Raw genomic sequence first — 17,078 nt, 5'->3', positions numbered from 1 at the left:
AGGTGTACATCCCCTTGATTCTATTTATCGTGATTAAGTTGTCTTGTTTTTGTCCGTCTCTCCCAATTAGACTGTAAGCCTGTCAATGGGCAGGAATTGTCTCTGTTGCCAAATTGTACATTCCAAGCGCTTAGTACAGTGCTCTGCACATAGTAAGCGCTCAATAAATACTATTGAATGAATATTCTCGGTTGTCCATCCACCTCCGCATAAAACAGAAACTTCTCACCACTGGCTTTACAACACTCAATCAGCTTGGCTTTAAAACATTCAATCAGTTCGCCTTCTCCTATCTTACCTCACTGATTTCCTTCTACAATGCAGCCCACTCACTTAACTCCTCCAATACCAACCTACTCACTGTTAGTCTTGCCTATCTCACTACTGACCCTTTGCCCACATCCTCCCTCTGGCCAGGAACTCCCTCCCCCTTCATATATAACAGACCACCACTCTCCCCACCTTCAACGCCTTATTAAAATCACATCTCCTCCAAGAGGCTTTCTTCAGTGAAATCCTTATTTCCCCTACTCCTGCTCCCTTCTGCATCATATCCTTTAAGCATCTGATATTCACCCCACTCTCAGCCCTGAAACACTTTTTTATAACTATAATTTATTTTAGTGTTTGTCTCCCCCTCAGGACTGTAAGCCCCTTGTGGACACAGAACATGTCTATCATCTCTGGTGAATTGCACTCTCCTAAGCACTTGGTACAATGTTCTGCACATAGTAGGTATTCAATATATACCATTTGCTCTCATCTTTCCTCTTTTGGCCTCCTAGTGAGGAAAACAGTATACGGACAAGGAGGAGGGTGACCTAGTAGATAGAGCACAGCCCTAGGAGTCAAAATGACCTAGGTTCTAATCCCGGCTCCACCACATGTCTGCTGGGTGAGCAAGTCACTTACTTCTCCTTGTCTCAGTTACCTCACCTGTAAAATGGGAATAAGACTATGAGCCCTTTGTGGGACAGGGACTGTATCCAGCCTGATTAACTTATATCTTCCCCATTGCTTAGTACAGTGCCTGGCACACAGTAATCACTCAAATAATATTAACAAAAAACGAGAAGAGTGGCGCTGTCTTACCTCAAAGCTAAGTTTCTTACTGAAAGTTGCTAGAGAAAATGAATGCAATGAAATAACCATTTGTAACCCCACAGGCCTTAGCCAAATTATATCAGAGTTTCTGCTTCAATTGCCATTGAGGAAGAGAATTCCATAATAAAAGTGGATGGTGGTTCACCTTTGGCACTGCACAACAGGGGCAAATCTAGTTAGGTCTTCCAAGACCATAATTAGGCCAGCAAAGTGCTGTCTCATTAGCCCATGGCTGCACTAGCACTAATGTTCATATGATCTACTCCACTGAACATTGTGCTATAAGGGACCCTTAAAATTTGCAGCAGACCCTACAGTCCCATTAAAGTTTATCAGGTTTCTTAGCAAAGTCTTCTGATGATCGCTGTTGCTACTCTGACCGCTGTGCTTTTAGCTCAGGTGGCAGAGATACTGCTTTGGAATCAGTCAAGTTTTTGGTTCAAGTCTCAGCGGGGATAGCTTCCTTGCAGGCAACAAACAGGTTTATTAGGCCAAAAGAAATGGCTCAAATGCTGATCGGCTACATGGGGACTTTGCTGGGGACTCAAAGGTTTGTCTAATGAAAGCAAGCTTGCCACAGCAATGGTAGGGCACCCATGGAGCAAAAAACGTGTAAAAAGTTGATTTGCCAAAAAAAAAAACAGAAACAAAACGAGCCTGAGAAAATGATGGTGATAAAGTGGAAAACAAAACAGAAATAGGGATAAACAAAAAGCAACATACATGGGGGTGGTGGGGGCTGGGACAGGACTTCTCTTATTACTCTCTAGCATTTCACCTTAAGAGTGTGAAAGACATGACTTCCTACAGAAAACTGACACTGAAGCCCAACCTTTCCCCAGCACATTAATAGGGAAAAAAATCTAAATTTGTGAGTGAGATGGCAATTACCCTATCAAATGAGATTTTACATAAACTCTGAGGTGGACAAGTATCATACTGCAAGTATCCAGTGTGGAATCCTGTTAAAATTCCACTACAAAAGAGAGCATTCTGGAAACGCCTCCCTCACCTGTTGACAGCTCTCCCCATATTCAATGCCCTCCTAAAATCCTACCTCCTCCAACAAGCCTTCCCTGATTAACTCAACACCTCCGGTCATATCAACCCAAGAGACAGCTCTAGCACTGATATATTTCTTTACACCCACCCTCAGCACTTGTGTCTACACTTATAAAGTCAAATTTGTATTCTGATTGCTCTATTTGCAAATACTTTGATGTGTCCCTCTTAGAGAGTAAGTTCTTTGGGGGCAGAGACTGTAGATCATGCTTCTGTTGTACTTTCCCCAAGTGCTTAGTACAGTGTTTTGAATCCAGTGGGCACTCAATAAATGCCAATACTACTATCAATAAATGGTATTTATCAATCAATCAATGGTATTTACTATGTGCTGAATGTGCTATGATTACTACCACCACCAACCAGAGAATAGTTTTTCATTTAGCTTTCTGCAAAGTGATATAGAACTATGAGCCATCATGATACCCACTTAATGTTCCACACTAAAAAAAAAAACAAACAAAAAAACTTAACCGCCACAGAGAGTCTCATGACTCACTCCACAGCAGTAGGGGTCACAGAGAATCCAAAGCATGGCCAAAATCCTAACTGCTCAAATTTTGTTAGTCTGCTCCAGGTTGGCATCTATCATCTATCACCCCCCAAAGTCCTGTGCAGAAGATAGATTATAAAAACCACACCCAAGCAAGCAAAAAATGATCCTCAATAAAAAACGCAAAAAGCTAAGAAGATTTGAGTAGGCTTTGTTTGGCAGAATGAAAAGTTCAACATGATGAACGTGCATTAATGGCAGGTAAACAAGTGAAAAAGTGCACATATTTTTTAAAGGGAATTTCTATTTTTTAACTAGGCAAGGCAAAGCAAACTTTGACCCAATAAATCAAAATCACCATCAACAACCCAACTTACTCATATTTTTCCGGCTTGGCAAGCTGTTGTATTGATGTTGGGCATTGATGTATAAAGCTCGGTAGAATTCCTGACAATCACGTTCACCCTTCTTCTGAAGATGGTTTAGCAAGTGGTTCAAACGTACATGGAGCAATGTTTTGGGATTTCTGAACTGGAAACCAGAAGGGAGAATTAGGACGAAGGCTGCAAATGTAAAATATTGGCAACATCACTGGGAGGTAAACATTAGCAAGGGCTCAAACTGCAACCGGACCAGGATTCCTAACTTGTGTGTCCAAAAACCCTTCCTATGAAATTGATGCCTTACCTTGATCCCTAAACTTTATCAAAGATTGGCTTCCTGATTGCTGTGCATATAATAATGATAATTGTGGTATTTGTTAAGTGCTTACTATGGGTCAAGCAAGGTCCTAAGTGCTAGGGAAGACACAGTATAATCAGGTCAGGCACAGTTCCTGTCCTACACAAGACTCACAATCTAAATAGGTGGGGAAACAGGTATTGAATTCTCATTTTACAAAATGAGGTAACTGAAGCACAAAATTAAGTGATTTGCCTAAGGTCACACAGCCTTAGATGGGCCGAGCCAGGATTAGAACCCAAGTCCTCTGACTCCCAGGCCTGTGCTCTTTCTACTAGGCCACACTGCTGACACATGTACTGTGCGATGGTGTTAAATATTAATTATATATTAAAAGCACTGCAATAAACGGAAAAGATATGGAGGCAGCATTTTCTAGTTTACAGAGCATTAGTCTGGAAATCAGGCACGTATTAGCCACAGCCCTGGCACTTACTGTGTGGTCATAACCGCTCTGGGCCTCAGTTTACCCCAAAGCATAAAACAAGGACAATAATTCCTGCCTCTTCTTTTTCATAGGAATGTGGTGAGAATGAAGGAATGAGTGCAGTGGAGCCTTTTAATTACATTATCAGAATTTGGGCCTTCATTTTTATAATGCATTAATTCATTTAGAATTCCTTAAGAGTTCATAGATGTTACTGTTCTAAACTTCCACAGAAGTGTCATAAAATGGATTCCCAACCATTTTAATGATTTCTCACAATACCTTCTCCTCTTTTTAGGCTGCCTACTGCTGTTCCAGGATTGGGTCAGATTATCTGCTACTTCAGTCCTCTCTGGGGGCAGAAAAGAGTAAGTAGCAAATAACCACCCCTGGCACTAGTGTCCTCAGCAACTGTGTAAGATTGTAAGAACTAGCTGTGGGGGAAGCATACTGAAGCAAAGAAGGCCTTGCCCTATCACCTCGTCAAATGAGAAAGTCCAACCCTTGGTTTTAAGGCTGGATATGGGGGGTGGGCAGTGAGGCTTCCAGGGTCAAGGCCAGAAAGAAAGGGGTCAGAGAGCAGAGAGAGGGGAGGAGAAATGGAGAGAGGAGAATGGGGGAAGAGAGACATAGGAGAGGGAAAAGTGGACAAGGAAGAGGGGAGATGGCACTTACTCAGCTTCCCAACACAGGATGAGCCAGTTCAGCTGGGGTTGCCATTGCTGTTGGAATGGTCAATTCTGCCTGAGTGACGATGGCAGTGGCTTGAGCTCAGTCCTGTTTGCCTGGATTGTTCCACCAGATAGAAGCAGTGGCACAGCTCAGGACAGGCCAGTTCAACCACAGCCACCATGATAGCCACTGCCTCTGCCACAAGGGTGGAAACAGTGGCAGCCTGGGCAAGTCACTCGGGATAAACTGGCCCCAGGAAGGCCCAAGTCAGCTGTGGCATGGATGGTGGCAATCGCAGTATAGGTTACTGCTGTTGTCAAAGTGGAGGAAGAGGAAAACAGTCTCCTTCTCTTCTTCCTTTCCTTACTTCTTCCTTGCAGCCAAGCCCCCACCATCACCACCATGGCTATGGGAGCCTTTCCTGCCACCCCATTCATAAGTGGGACCTTAATGGATCTCCCCTCGGCTCTTTGGATAATGGGATAGAATATAAAAAAGAGTGACCTTCCCTTCTATTTTGGGATGTCATGGAACATTATTTTAACCGTAATGTACTCTATTCAGCTATTTGATTCTGTCACATCAACTGCTAATTTTCACAGCTTGGACCCTCTAAAAACACAATTTGCACTTTATAAAAGTTAACCACTAACTTGAGCCACTGATCTCTCAATGCCAGGGTTTCATCACATTTATCCATTTGCCCTTACCTAGCCTACTTACTAAATATGGGAACTATGAGTCACTACCAAAATCAATTATTTTGTTTTTTCTCTTGTAATCTGTTTTCCTCCTGAATACTTTTTAGACAAGGACATAAATTCCAAAATTAAGAGATTCTGAAATATTAAAAGACAAACTTCATGTTTTCCTGGCTTTCCTACAGGCAGAATTAGCTCACTGATTAGACAAAATAAAAGCACAAACCTGCTGACATTTAGAATTTCCTCTTTAAGCATTAGATGTGGCAGCCATTTAGATTTGTAATGAAAGTAAAATCAGGTACAGTATCATTTAAACCAAAATCACAAACGGTCCAGTCAATCTGGAATTTTGCATGAGTAAGTCAATACCTTTTCTGCTTCTTTATTGGTGAGAATTTGTGGATAGTATCTGTTTAGCTGGAGGATAATTTTATCAACCTCCTGTTCACTTAATCTGCCATTACTTATTAGAAAAGGTGTGTCTTGCATCAGTTGGTCGCAGAAAGTCTGATCTGAAAAACAAAATAAAGACCTTCATAAACCACTTTTACTGGCTGGTAACTTGTTTCCTTCCAAGCTCAAATCTTCTGAAAGAAAAGATTTTTAATTCTGTATTCACTACTCTCCTCCTCTAGACTGGTAAGCTCCTTATGGGCAGGGAACATTTCTACCAATGCGATTGTACTGTGCTCTCCCAAGTGCTTAATACAGGGCTCTATGCACAATAAATGCGTAATACCATTGACTGATTAATTTTCCTGAATCAAATTTCCTGCTCATCCTCACCAGATGAAATCCTTTAAGCCCACTAATTCCATGGAACATACATAGGAGCAGAAAGTGCATTTTGAAAGTAGCAAATACATTCCTAAATTTCAAGTGTTTTGAATTTCAACAAAATGCCAAAAAATATAGGCCTCTCCAAAACAACGGAAGCTTTCACAGTGGCTATCAACTGCAGCACTCACTGAAATTGTTCTTGGAACTTTGGTGACATTTATAAAGAAAAAAAAACAAAACAAAAAGAGCTACCATACCAGAGAAGCACTAACCATCTCCTTTGCTCTCCTTTGCAAAACTACAGTTCATGCATCATTCAATCAATCAATCAAAAGTTTTTTTATTGAGTATCTACTATATGCAGATCACAGTACTAAACACTTGGGAAACTACAATATAGTCATAAGATGTCAGTACTGCTCTCAAGGAGCTTACAGTCTAACGGGGGCAGATACTAAAATAAATTACAGATCAGAGGATTAGAGTATAAACATATACATATAAGTGTTTTTGATGGGGGAGTGAGGGTGGAAGGCTGTTGGGAAATGAGCTCCCAAGTGGTACAGAAGTCCTGATGAGGCCGTGGAGTAGATATAAAATGGGGAGATTAGAAAATTGGGGAAGATGTCCTGGAGGAGATGCAATTTCAGAAGGTTTTTCAAGTTGGTGACATCAATTGATCTGTTGGATGTGAAGGCAGAAAGAGTTTCATGCAGTGGGGAGGGTGTGTGCAAAAGGTTGACATCAGAAGATACATTAGCGGGGCACAGTGAGATTAACTTAAATAGGAATGAAGTATGTGAGCTGGGGTGTAATGGGAAGAGAGAGTAGACAAAGTGGTGGGGAGAGCTGATCGAGTGCCTTGAAGACACAGGTCAGGAGTTTCTGCTTGACATTTTGAGGGATGGAAAACTATTCGAAGTTTCCCAGAAATAGGGAGGTGTGTGCAGAATGATGTCTTAAAAAGATTATCTGGGCAGCAGAGTGAAATACTGACTGGAAAAGCGAGAGAATGGAGATGGGGAGCAACAAGGCAGCTGATGTAGTAGTCAAGCTGGGATATAACAAGTGCCTGGGCCGGCCTGGTAGCCATTTGGATGGAGAGGAAGTGGGGTGGGGGATGGTGGGAGGAAGGAGATTCTGGAAATGTTCTGGAAGAAAAGCCAGCAGGATATGGTGACAGACTGAAAAGGCGGATAGGTGAAAGGGGGTAATGCAAGGGTTTAACTTTAACTTTAACTTTAAGGGTTTAACTCAAGGGTAATGCCAAGGTTTGGGGCTCGAAAGACAGAAGGGATGGTGTTATCAACAAATCAATCAATGCCAAACTTTCTAAATATGTTTCCTGTTTAAAATCTACTGCATCTACCCTCCCAAATGAAATTGCATGGGGAATGTAATTCAGATACACATTCACTCGCTTGGATCTGGCCCCATTCTCTGAGGATTTTGCTCTTTAAATAGACCCACTTGAATCAGCTACCATGCAAAATGGCTTTCATCTTAAAGGGCATAGTGTGCCCATTTCCTGGGCTCCATAGTATATCAGTAACATACATCACATCATCATGTCATCTCTACTGATTTTGGTTCCCTTAAACAATACTAACGAAATACCATTATGTTAAAAGTCTTAAAACACACTTGGAAGCCTTTAGCAGTGCTGAAAATCTGAATCAATGGTTCTGAATGTCAACTGCCTACACTTCAATTATTTCTTACCCTCTTTTCCTATGACTCTTGCAGAAGCCAAAAAGAATTTCATAACAGGGTAAAAGATGATGAAAACTGAGTTTCCTAAAATCAAACAATGAACATGTGCAAAGTGATTTGAGATCCTTGGATAAGTATTATAGGCAAATGTCAAGCATATTTATGTATGCTTTTTTTATGTTGCTTCTCAGCCTTACATTTAGTGTTGGTTTACTAGTTCCTGTGCACTTAATGTTTCAGATAAATCCCCTTTCATTCATAGTTGTCAATCTAAACTCCATATAAAATATATAACTTTGAAGAGATACTCAAGGTCATAAAACAAGGCATTCCAGCATACTGGAGGTGAAATGGACAATAACATTTAAATTCAAGACTGGAAGATGTGGCTTATTTTTAACACTCCAGCTCTGTTCCAACATTTGCTCCTACCTCCCACCATTAACATAATTATTTTTTAACCCAGTTTTTTTTTGTTGTTGGTTTGCTTTTTGCTTTTATGGTGTTAGTTAAGTGCTTATGTGCCAGGCACTGTACTTACCACTGGGGTAGATACAAGCTAATCAGATTGGACACAGTCCATGTCACACATGGGGCTCACAGTCTTAATCCCCATTTTACAGATGAGGGAATTGAGGCACAGAGAAGTTAAGTGGCTTGCCCAAAGTCACACAGCAGACAAGTGTCAGAGCCAGAATTAGAACTCAGGTCCTCTGACTCCCAGACCCGTACTCTAACCACTAGGCATGCTTCTTCCCATTGTGTAATCTTTTGAGTTTGAGTCTTATTTAATAAACGAGAACATGGAATGGGCAAAAAAAGAAAAAAAGAATGCCATATGGTCAGCCCGACCTTCAAGTCAACAATGTGTTGTGTTACAAGCATAACATGGTTGTAAGTTAAAAAAAAGGCTAAATCAATGGAGAGTTTTTACAAAGATTATAAACAGTAATAAATTATCAGCTGGAAAATTGTTGGAGAATTTTCAGAGTAGAGGGTCCTTCTTAATCAAGAAGTTGCTAGTATATTTCCAGTGCTGTGAATTTCCAGTTTTGTTTTTAATTTGCCCAGGATATTGAGCCTAAAACTGTGAGAGGTAATTGATGCCTAATGATTACTTACAAGTAACAGTCTTCAAAAAAATTTTAGAAACAAGGGAGCATTTGCCAATGACTCTACTGGCCACAGAGGTCTAAATATTTTGCTCCTATTTTCTCTAACTTTGTGGGTACGAACAACTAGTTGAAGCTACGGTAAATGGAGTTTGCAGTTTGCAGCACATAATCCATTGGCTTTTGGAGAAATATAAGAAGAACTGGACCCCAGGTGTCTACCAAGAATATGGTTGTGCCTGCACACACACGGAAAATCTTACAGCATACTGACAAACTTGACAATCAGTTCTGCTATAACCCTTGTTTTCATTATGTGATTTGGTTAGCACATTATTGAAAAATTAGGGAACATTCTTCCCACCATGCACTACAATGCTATTCATGAACTGGTGTAAGTAGATTTAGTGCAGGAAGAAACAGTTGTGCTTATGCAAATGGCGTAGGTACCACCAGTTCTGCTATGATGTGATAGTCGTGTTCTCGAAAAACATCTTGTACATCTCAACTAGGTCTCGACCATCTTTACAGAACTCAATCATCTTGGTCCCTCCTACCTGACCACCCTGATTTCCTACTACAACCCAGCCTGCGCACTTCACTCCTCTAACACCAACCTACTCACTGTACCTTGATATCACCTATATCACTGCCGACCCCTCACCCATGTCCTGTCTGGAATGGCCTTCCCTCTTCATATCTGACAGATGATCACTTTTCCCATGTTCAAGGCTTTTTTAAAAGCACATCTCCTCCAAGAGGCTTCCCCAACTAAGCCCTCATTTCCTCTTCTCCCAATCCCTGCATTTGAACCTTAGAATTCAACCCACCCTCAGCCTCACAGCACTTATGTCCATATCTGTAATTTATTTATATTAATGACTGTCTCCCCTTTTAGACTGTAAGCTCGTTGTGGGCAGGGAACACATTTACTGACTTTGTTGCATTGTACTCTCCCAATTGCTTAGTACAGTGGTCTGCACACAGTAGGTGCTCAATAAATACAACTGATTGATCAGCCAATGCCATGCAATACTCGTTCCAACTTGTGGTCACCTAATGTACCGTTGGGAGAGCATTCCCTAATTTTCCAATAGCCTTCTATCCAAATATAATGAAAACATACATTATGGGACAATTGACTGCGCTATAATTTAATTTTTCCATAACTCTGGGTTCCTCAAGAACACAATTATTGTGTCAAAGCTAAACTGGCTGTATCAATAGGCCTAATGGTACCTGATGTATTAGCCACTTAATTTGGGGGTCGAGGTGGGGGCTGATAGTTCCTTTGTAGAAACTCAGTAAACTAGAAGTGAAAAACATTAGACTTGGCTGGTGCGGGCAGTTTTTTTTTTCTCTGAGATGGAATTCCTATGGGTGCTTCCCAATTGGCCGAGTCTGTCCATTTGCTAGCACTCTCAGGAGACATCTGTCAAGTTGATGCTCTCCTCTCGTCCCCATTCTACTACCAGCTTGCTTGGACCTTGAGGGCTGCAAAATCCTGAAATATGGCTTGTCAATTAGGTGGACATGTCTGCTCAGGATTCCTGAGGCGAGCTCTGAGATAAGATTAGTGGTGTGGTGTGTGGCTCATAAAAAGAGGATGTTACCTGTTCATTTAAGTTGGCCCTTAGCACTAAGTGCTGTGCAGATCTGGGCCCAAACCAGATTTTTCTACTAAAAAAAAAATCTTTGAAATACATAGCTGGTCCATTGAGATATGGTCTAGGTTGACAGCTTTGTGGTCCTGTTTTCTAATTAGATAGATGCTTGACTGGCTATCCCAGAATCACCCAGAAGGTGAAACTGGCTTTAGTAAAAAAAAATCTGCACAACACCTTTATGGGGGGAGGGAGGAAGAGCAGGGGGAGATGAAAAGCATAATTCACCCTCTTTTACAATAGGAGAAACTAGGGGCTTACAGAGATTTAGTGAGATACCTGAGGACATGAGTGACAGTAGTAAATAGAATCCAAATTAGACAACCATCTGTGCTGAATGGTTTAGTTCCTGACCTGCCTAAAGGCAGGAGGCTGAACCAGAGGCTCTCAAGGTGTCTGGGACTCTATCTCTGACATGGGCTACCCCTCTAAATCACAAATAAAGCACACTCTAGCATTATGCAATTTGTCTCTGATTGATAATTTAGTAACTTTTCCTGGCAGATCAGGAAGAGAACAGCTTGGTATAGCCCCATCCTAAAAATCTAATTAGAGTAGAGTTGTCCTATGTTTCAAAGAGGACACTGTTAGCGGTGAGTTGCAACACTGGGTTACACTGAGAATCTAGTGTACATTTGAACACTGTGCCCATGTCAGTGCAGTTGGGTATGCCTTTCTCCTCTTAACCATCGGTCTCTGCATAATGCTCACCCCGAGTGGCAAGGGGCCAGGATAGCCCAGTGAACCCAAACATTATCGAACCACAACCTCAGGAAGCCATCACTTTGCAGCTAACTTGGCAACTTTTCAATTGCAAGCTATGCTTAGAATATCTCACTTCAGAAGCAAAACATTTTTTAAAAGTTGTCTTGATTCCTAATCAGCTACCAAAATGGAGGGAAAGAGGGGAGAGTGTGAGGGAGGAGAGGTGGAATGACATAATAAGCCATTTTCACATCCCAAGAAATGAGGACAGGTGCATGAATAAAATAAAATAAAACCCTGCCATTTGGAGTGACCATTACATCCCCTAAGAATGGCTGATCAGTTAGTGAGGCTGCTGTCTGATGGCACTGCGGTGTGTATGGCCTCTCTTTCTAGGGTGGGGAGGAAAGGAAAGGTTTCTCCTACCACCAGCACACTCTGTGCTCCAGTTCTTTTTGCACTAGTAGCGATGGTTTGTGCTGTTTCATCCACACCTTCCTGCCTGGTCCTGCACGCATCTACCCTCCTCACCCCCAGTGAGTAGCAAGCATGGTGAGATGGCTGTCAAGGGTAACATCTGCCATCTGTGGCCATGGAACAGAGATGCAGGTACAATATAACGTGAACAGACAGTTTGCTTTAGAGCAGGGCTAGGCCGTATATTTTAGTATTCCATCCAGCCAAGCCTAAGATGGAACCCATGAAGCCACCACTGCTCCTGCTATTTCCACCATGGCTAAACTGGCCTGTACAGGCTGCCGATGGTTATTCCTGCCCAGCTAGAAATACATGATCTACCCGATCCTGATCTCACAGAAACTTTCATCTCTGGTCTGGAAGGGTCAGTTTTGGCTTAGCCATGGTGGCCCACTGTTCCCAGTCAACCACTGTCACCACTGCTTAGATGGCAATGATGTTTAAAGATAATAATAACAATGTTGGTATTTGTTAAGCGCTTACTATGTGCAGAGCACTGTTCTAAGCGCTGGGGTAGACACAGGGTAATCAGGTTGTCCCATGTGAGGCTCACAGTTAATCCCCATTTTACAGATGAGGTAACTGAGACACCGAGAAGTTAAGTGACTTGCCCACAGTCACACAACTGACAAGTGGCAGAGCTGGGTTTCGAACCCATGACCTCTGACTCCCAAGCCCGGGCTCTTTCCACTGAGCCAAGCATCAGTCACCCAGCAATTCCTAGACAGAAGTACTGGAGTCACGTGGCAGCAGAGCAGCAAGCCAGGAAGGAAGGTGGGGGGGGGGGGGGGGCGGAGGAACAAAGTCCCCCGCCCCATCCCTATCTCTTCCTTCTCCCTTTCTCCCCATTTTCTTTTTGCTCTACCTTACCCATTGCCTCTCTTTTTTCATTTTCCACTTGCTCCTCCTCTCCCCTTTTTGCTTCCGCCCCCTCCCCCCCCGTTCCTCCTCCCCTCTTCTAACTCCTCTCTTTATTCCCCTCCCCACTTTAGACTCTGCCCCAGTCCCACTGAAAATGATCAGAATTCTTCTAACAAAGCACTTTCGTGTCCACTGTAAAAGTTCTGTAAATGCCAAAATTGAAAGATTCTGGCCTAGATAGGATGCATTATGTTTTCATTGTGTTCAACTTTTTCCTCTTATAAAACCGTTAGTAAAATGACTGCTCTTTGAATAACCACACTGTTTTATAGGACAGCACAGAAAATGAAGAACATTTGGCAACTACACTTCTTGAAACTTCAATGGTAGTCTTCGGGCTTGCAAAAGGATTTTAAGTGTTCTTCCACCTAAGGGCTCAAAAAGGACTGAAAATAGAGAACAGAACAAAGAAGGATGTGGGTTTTTAGGGGAGAAAGAGGGAAGGGACAAGTAACGGGATATTAGTAAAGGATGCTACTTTAAACCTAAATCATTTGAGACAGCTACAGCAAAAGAAATACTACAATTCTATAGAAATTTCACTATTCTTCTGCTAAGGAACACAAACAATCCAGTATGTAACATTATCAGATCTGCTAGGGCTTTCTTACCAGATGCATTATTTCAGCTTCCAACTCTTCAACTAGCCAGAGAGACTGGGGGATGGGGGAGAGGAATGCTGCATTTAAATCTTTTCCCACTTACTCTTGCAGATACCCTTCCAAAAAAAAATCCCTATGAATTAACTGCATCATGGAAAAGCTTCTGTAGAAGGATAGACTGAAAAGTTTAGGATTCTTCATTTTGAAAAGATGGAAAACTCAGAAGAGAATGACTACTACTATTTATTACATTTTCTAAGTTCCTCCTTTATGTAAAGCACTGTACTAAATATCAGGGACAGGTACATGGATGAAAACTCAGACACTGTCCCTGGCCCAAAGGGGACTCTCAAACTATCACAAAATGACTAAAATGTATAAAATTACAAAGAGCCAGAACAGAGCAAACATGAAATTGTTACTCACCAATTCCTGCAACACGAGGACCAGGAGGCACCCAATGATGCTAGGTGACAGGTCCAAAGCGAAAGGAAACTTCATACCGCAGGTGAGAAATGTGGAATTTCTGATCATTTAATTTGAGCAGACTGAAAATATCAGCAGGTTTAAGAGGGGTTTGGATCAACTCATGAATGACTGGTTCAGGATGCGTTACCAGGAGGCAAAGTAGAGACGTTAGACTCCTCGGGAGGTTTTAAATAGATTCATAGGCATTAGATCTGTGACTAGTTATGAGAGGGGGAAAATAGGCGTGTTATACCTTACATCCACAAGCATTCAGGGTGGATGTCAAGGAGGGCTACCATCACCCCTACACTTTCTGTTGCCACTTCTGGAGATTGGCTGGACCATCGGTCTACTGCCCGAAACTTTGCTTATATCATTATGTATTACTCTCTCCTTTCTCTAGCTACTAAAATATATGATCATGAAAAAGTGAAATCAGCTGACCGGTTTGGTTTGAACCAGGTTTGAACCAGTCCCTCATTATGGGGATGGACGGAGGAAATGCTGCAGTTCAGCTGCTGAGACCTCACCAAACCAAAAGCGAGCCCAAGCTGGAACAGAAGGGGTCCATAACTCATTTCCAAACAGTTACTGCCTTGCATATGTGGCAGTTCCCCACATGTGCCATTATCCCCTGGGCTGCTGGGACTACAACTCCTGGCAGCCCATACAACAGCCATACACGAATAACAGATCCATGGAGAAATGAGTGTGGAGTGAAAAAGTGAAATCAGAAGCCTATAGCAAATCTGAGTTTAGTAACTCATTAACATAGCAATTGGATTACATCAATGAACATTTTTAAAAGCACAAGTTATCCCAATCCACTATATGGTCCATCAGTGGAATGCCTTTTAATACATCTTAACCACCAGTTGGTTATCTTAGCTTCGCTCTGATTGCTTCCCAGAGCATCCACTTACAGGGAGCGGACTTGGTAAAAATGTATTTATATTCAGCTGTTGCTGATTTGTCCTAAAAGGGAAACTCCTCTGCCATAAAGCCTAGTTTAATTTAGAGTGGCCTCTGCTTCGATCCAGGAGTTTCAGGGAGAAGCACACTATACATATACCCTTAAGATCGCTAACTGGTATTCTGTCTAACTGGGTGGGAGCGCGTATGGGACTGAGACACAGGCTGAACTTGGCTCATACAACTAGGCTGACTGGTTTGGTTTGAACCAGTCCCTCATTATGGGGATGGACGGAGGAAATGCTGCAGTTCAGCTGCTGAGACCTCGCCAAACCAAAAGCGAGCCCAAGCTGGAACAGAAGGGGCCCATTACTCATTTCCAAACAGTTACTGCCTTGCATATGTGGCAGTTCCCCACATGTGCCATTATCCCCTGGGCTGCTGGGACTACAACTCCTAGCAGCCCATACAACAGCAGCCCAGCTATACACGAACAACAGATCCATGGAGAAATGAGTGTGGAGACATTTCTTGAGGGCCCTTCTGATCTGGCTTTTGCTTGGACTGTAAGGATAGAGGAAAAATCCTAAAATTGGACACTTTGGCCCATGCCAAGGGGGGAATTGCTCCACTGGGGTTTTTGAGGACCTGCTCCTTCTAGTAGAGAGTTCATCTGTCCCAAAAAGGACTAGCAAATTATTTGTGACTGGGGGTGAGGCAGACCCCCAATCACAAAAAAAAAAAATCCAGTGTGACTTTGAGAGGACGTAGATTTCCCAGTGTATATACTCTACCTCAGGGGTGCCCAAAACCCACTAACTCTATGATTTACCTGGTCCAGCAGACATGGTTTTAATTTTGTAATTTACCCTCAGAAGTGAAGTGTCATGGCCTAGTGCAAGGAGCAGGGGCCCTTGGAAACAGAAGACCTGGGTCCTAATCCTGACTCCATCATTTGCCTGCTGTATAATCTTGGCCAATTCATTTATCTGTGCCTCAGTTTCCTCATCTGTAACACAGGGATTCAATCCCTGTTTACCTCCTACTTAGACTATGAGCCCCATGTGGGGCAAGGACTGCCTGACATGATCAGCTTGTATCTATCCCAGCACTTACAACAGTGTTTGACACATAGTGAGCACTTAATAAATACCACAATCATTACTATAAATGGGTTTTTCCCTATAGGTTTTTTATTTTTATTTTCCAAAGCACTCACTGATTTAGTTTCTTCTATGAACAAATACATTTAGAGAGACCCGTCCTGAATCTTCCACGTGTTCTATCTGGCTTATCAGATAAAATGCATAGAGGAAACAAAATTGCACACCATCAAAATTTATTTATTCATGGTAATAGTCTGTCTTTGTCCACTTCCTTCCCCTTGATAATTCCTTAGTTCTTCTGCAGTGAGCAAATTCTGACTAGTTCTCACCAGCTGCAATTACCTGAGATATTCAAGCCTGAATACCTTACCCTTTGGCCTGAATTACCCAGAGAACTATCCCCAAAATTCAAGCCAAAGTGATAGAATTCTGTTGCCTCCACTGGTGACCAGGTGGGTTCTTCAGTAAGAAGGTTCAGGCTTCACTGTTCGGAAAGAAATCCAATCACTATTTGCCATGTGTGGCCTGGGCCAGGTTTGCCAGATTTGAGGAAAGTTGTCCCACTCCTAAGTAGAGGAGGCAGTGTGTCATTTTAGGGAAAAGAAAGGGAGTGTAGACAATGTGCACATGCTCATGTGAGGGGAGACTTGGCACGCTTGGAGCAAAATGTTCAGAAACTTGTTGTTTAAATGGCACTAACCTGCCATACACTGATCTAGAGGCCCAATTTGCCTACCACAGTTACACAGGCAGTGAATTGGGGCATCACTCTAGTCTGTAAGGCTTCTGAAAAAAATGACTCAGCAGGAAAGGAGTGGCACATGAAATATGATTAATTCCATTTTTAAATCTGAACTCTTAAAGAAGAGTATCATATTGAAATATCATTAAGGACAGTGTTAGGTGCAATTACAAAAAGTGCTGTTGAACTTATCCAGTGAAGAGTGGATCAATTATGAAATGAAGGCAATTTTCTAGCAACAAATATTATTTTAGTGGGCATTTAGACAACACTTTGACAACTCCGATTTCACAGCCTGCAAGTCACCTGGTTCTTTCCATCTTTGTAACTTGATTCTCTCTTGTCAGTCACGTGAAGGGAGCAGATCTAGGACTGTGGAAAGCAGAAAGGCTATACCTCCCACACTAGGTCAAAGACATATTGCATGCTAAGACTGCGTCAGTGTTTTACTGTTCTTCCTGTTGGATTCTTACCTTGCTGACCCTTGATCTTACTGTCTCTGCTCAAATATCATCATAAACCCCGCCCAAAAAGAAACCACAGCAGCAGCAGCAAGGATATCGATGTTGGTTACACGATGAGTACTGCCTTCTAGAGAAGGCATGATCTTGGACCCATGAGCGTGGGGGCCAGGAGCCGAGAAGTCCCGAGTCCCATCATTTTCTTCCTCTTT

The 17,078-nt window shown here is 42.3% G+C and overlaps 1 protein-coding gene across 4 annotated transcripts in view; it reads right to left on the bottom strand.

Moving 5' to 3' along the window:
* The window catches only part of CARD19 (caspase recruitment domain family member 19), a 51,152-nt gene that overhangs the window by 11,208 nt on the left and 22,866 nt on the right, over nt 1–17,078 (bottom strand). For 3 of the 4 annotated variants that reach the window (XM_029049684.2, XM_029049687.2, XM_029049685.2), the window contains exons 2-3: nt 5,573–5,715; nt 3,037–3,190 (exon numbers count right to left, since the gene is read on the bottom strand). In XM_029049684.2, the coding sequence (XP_028905517.1) occupies nt 3,037–3,190; nt 5,573–5,715 (297 nt within the window). Of the gene's footprint in view, nt 1–3,036; nt 3,191–5,572; nt 5,716–13,603; nt 13,888–17,078 lie in introns of those variants that run through there. The other variant, XM_029049686.2, reaches the window with a different exon arrangement.

Source organism: Ornithorhynchus anatinus, chromosome X1 (assembly GCF_004115215.2).
Source record: "Ornithorhynchus anatinus isolate Pmale09 chromosome X1, mOrnAna1.pri.v4, whole genome shotgun sequence".
NCBI lineage: Eukaryota > Metazoa > Chordata > Mammalia > Monotremata > Ornithorhynchidae > Ornithorhynchus > Ornithorhynchus anatinus.
Note: the sequence above shows the minus strand (reverse complement) of the source record. Positions and strands in the feature narration are given on the sequence as shown.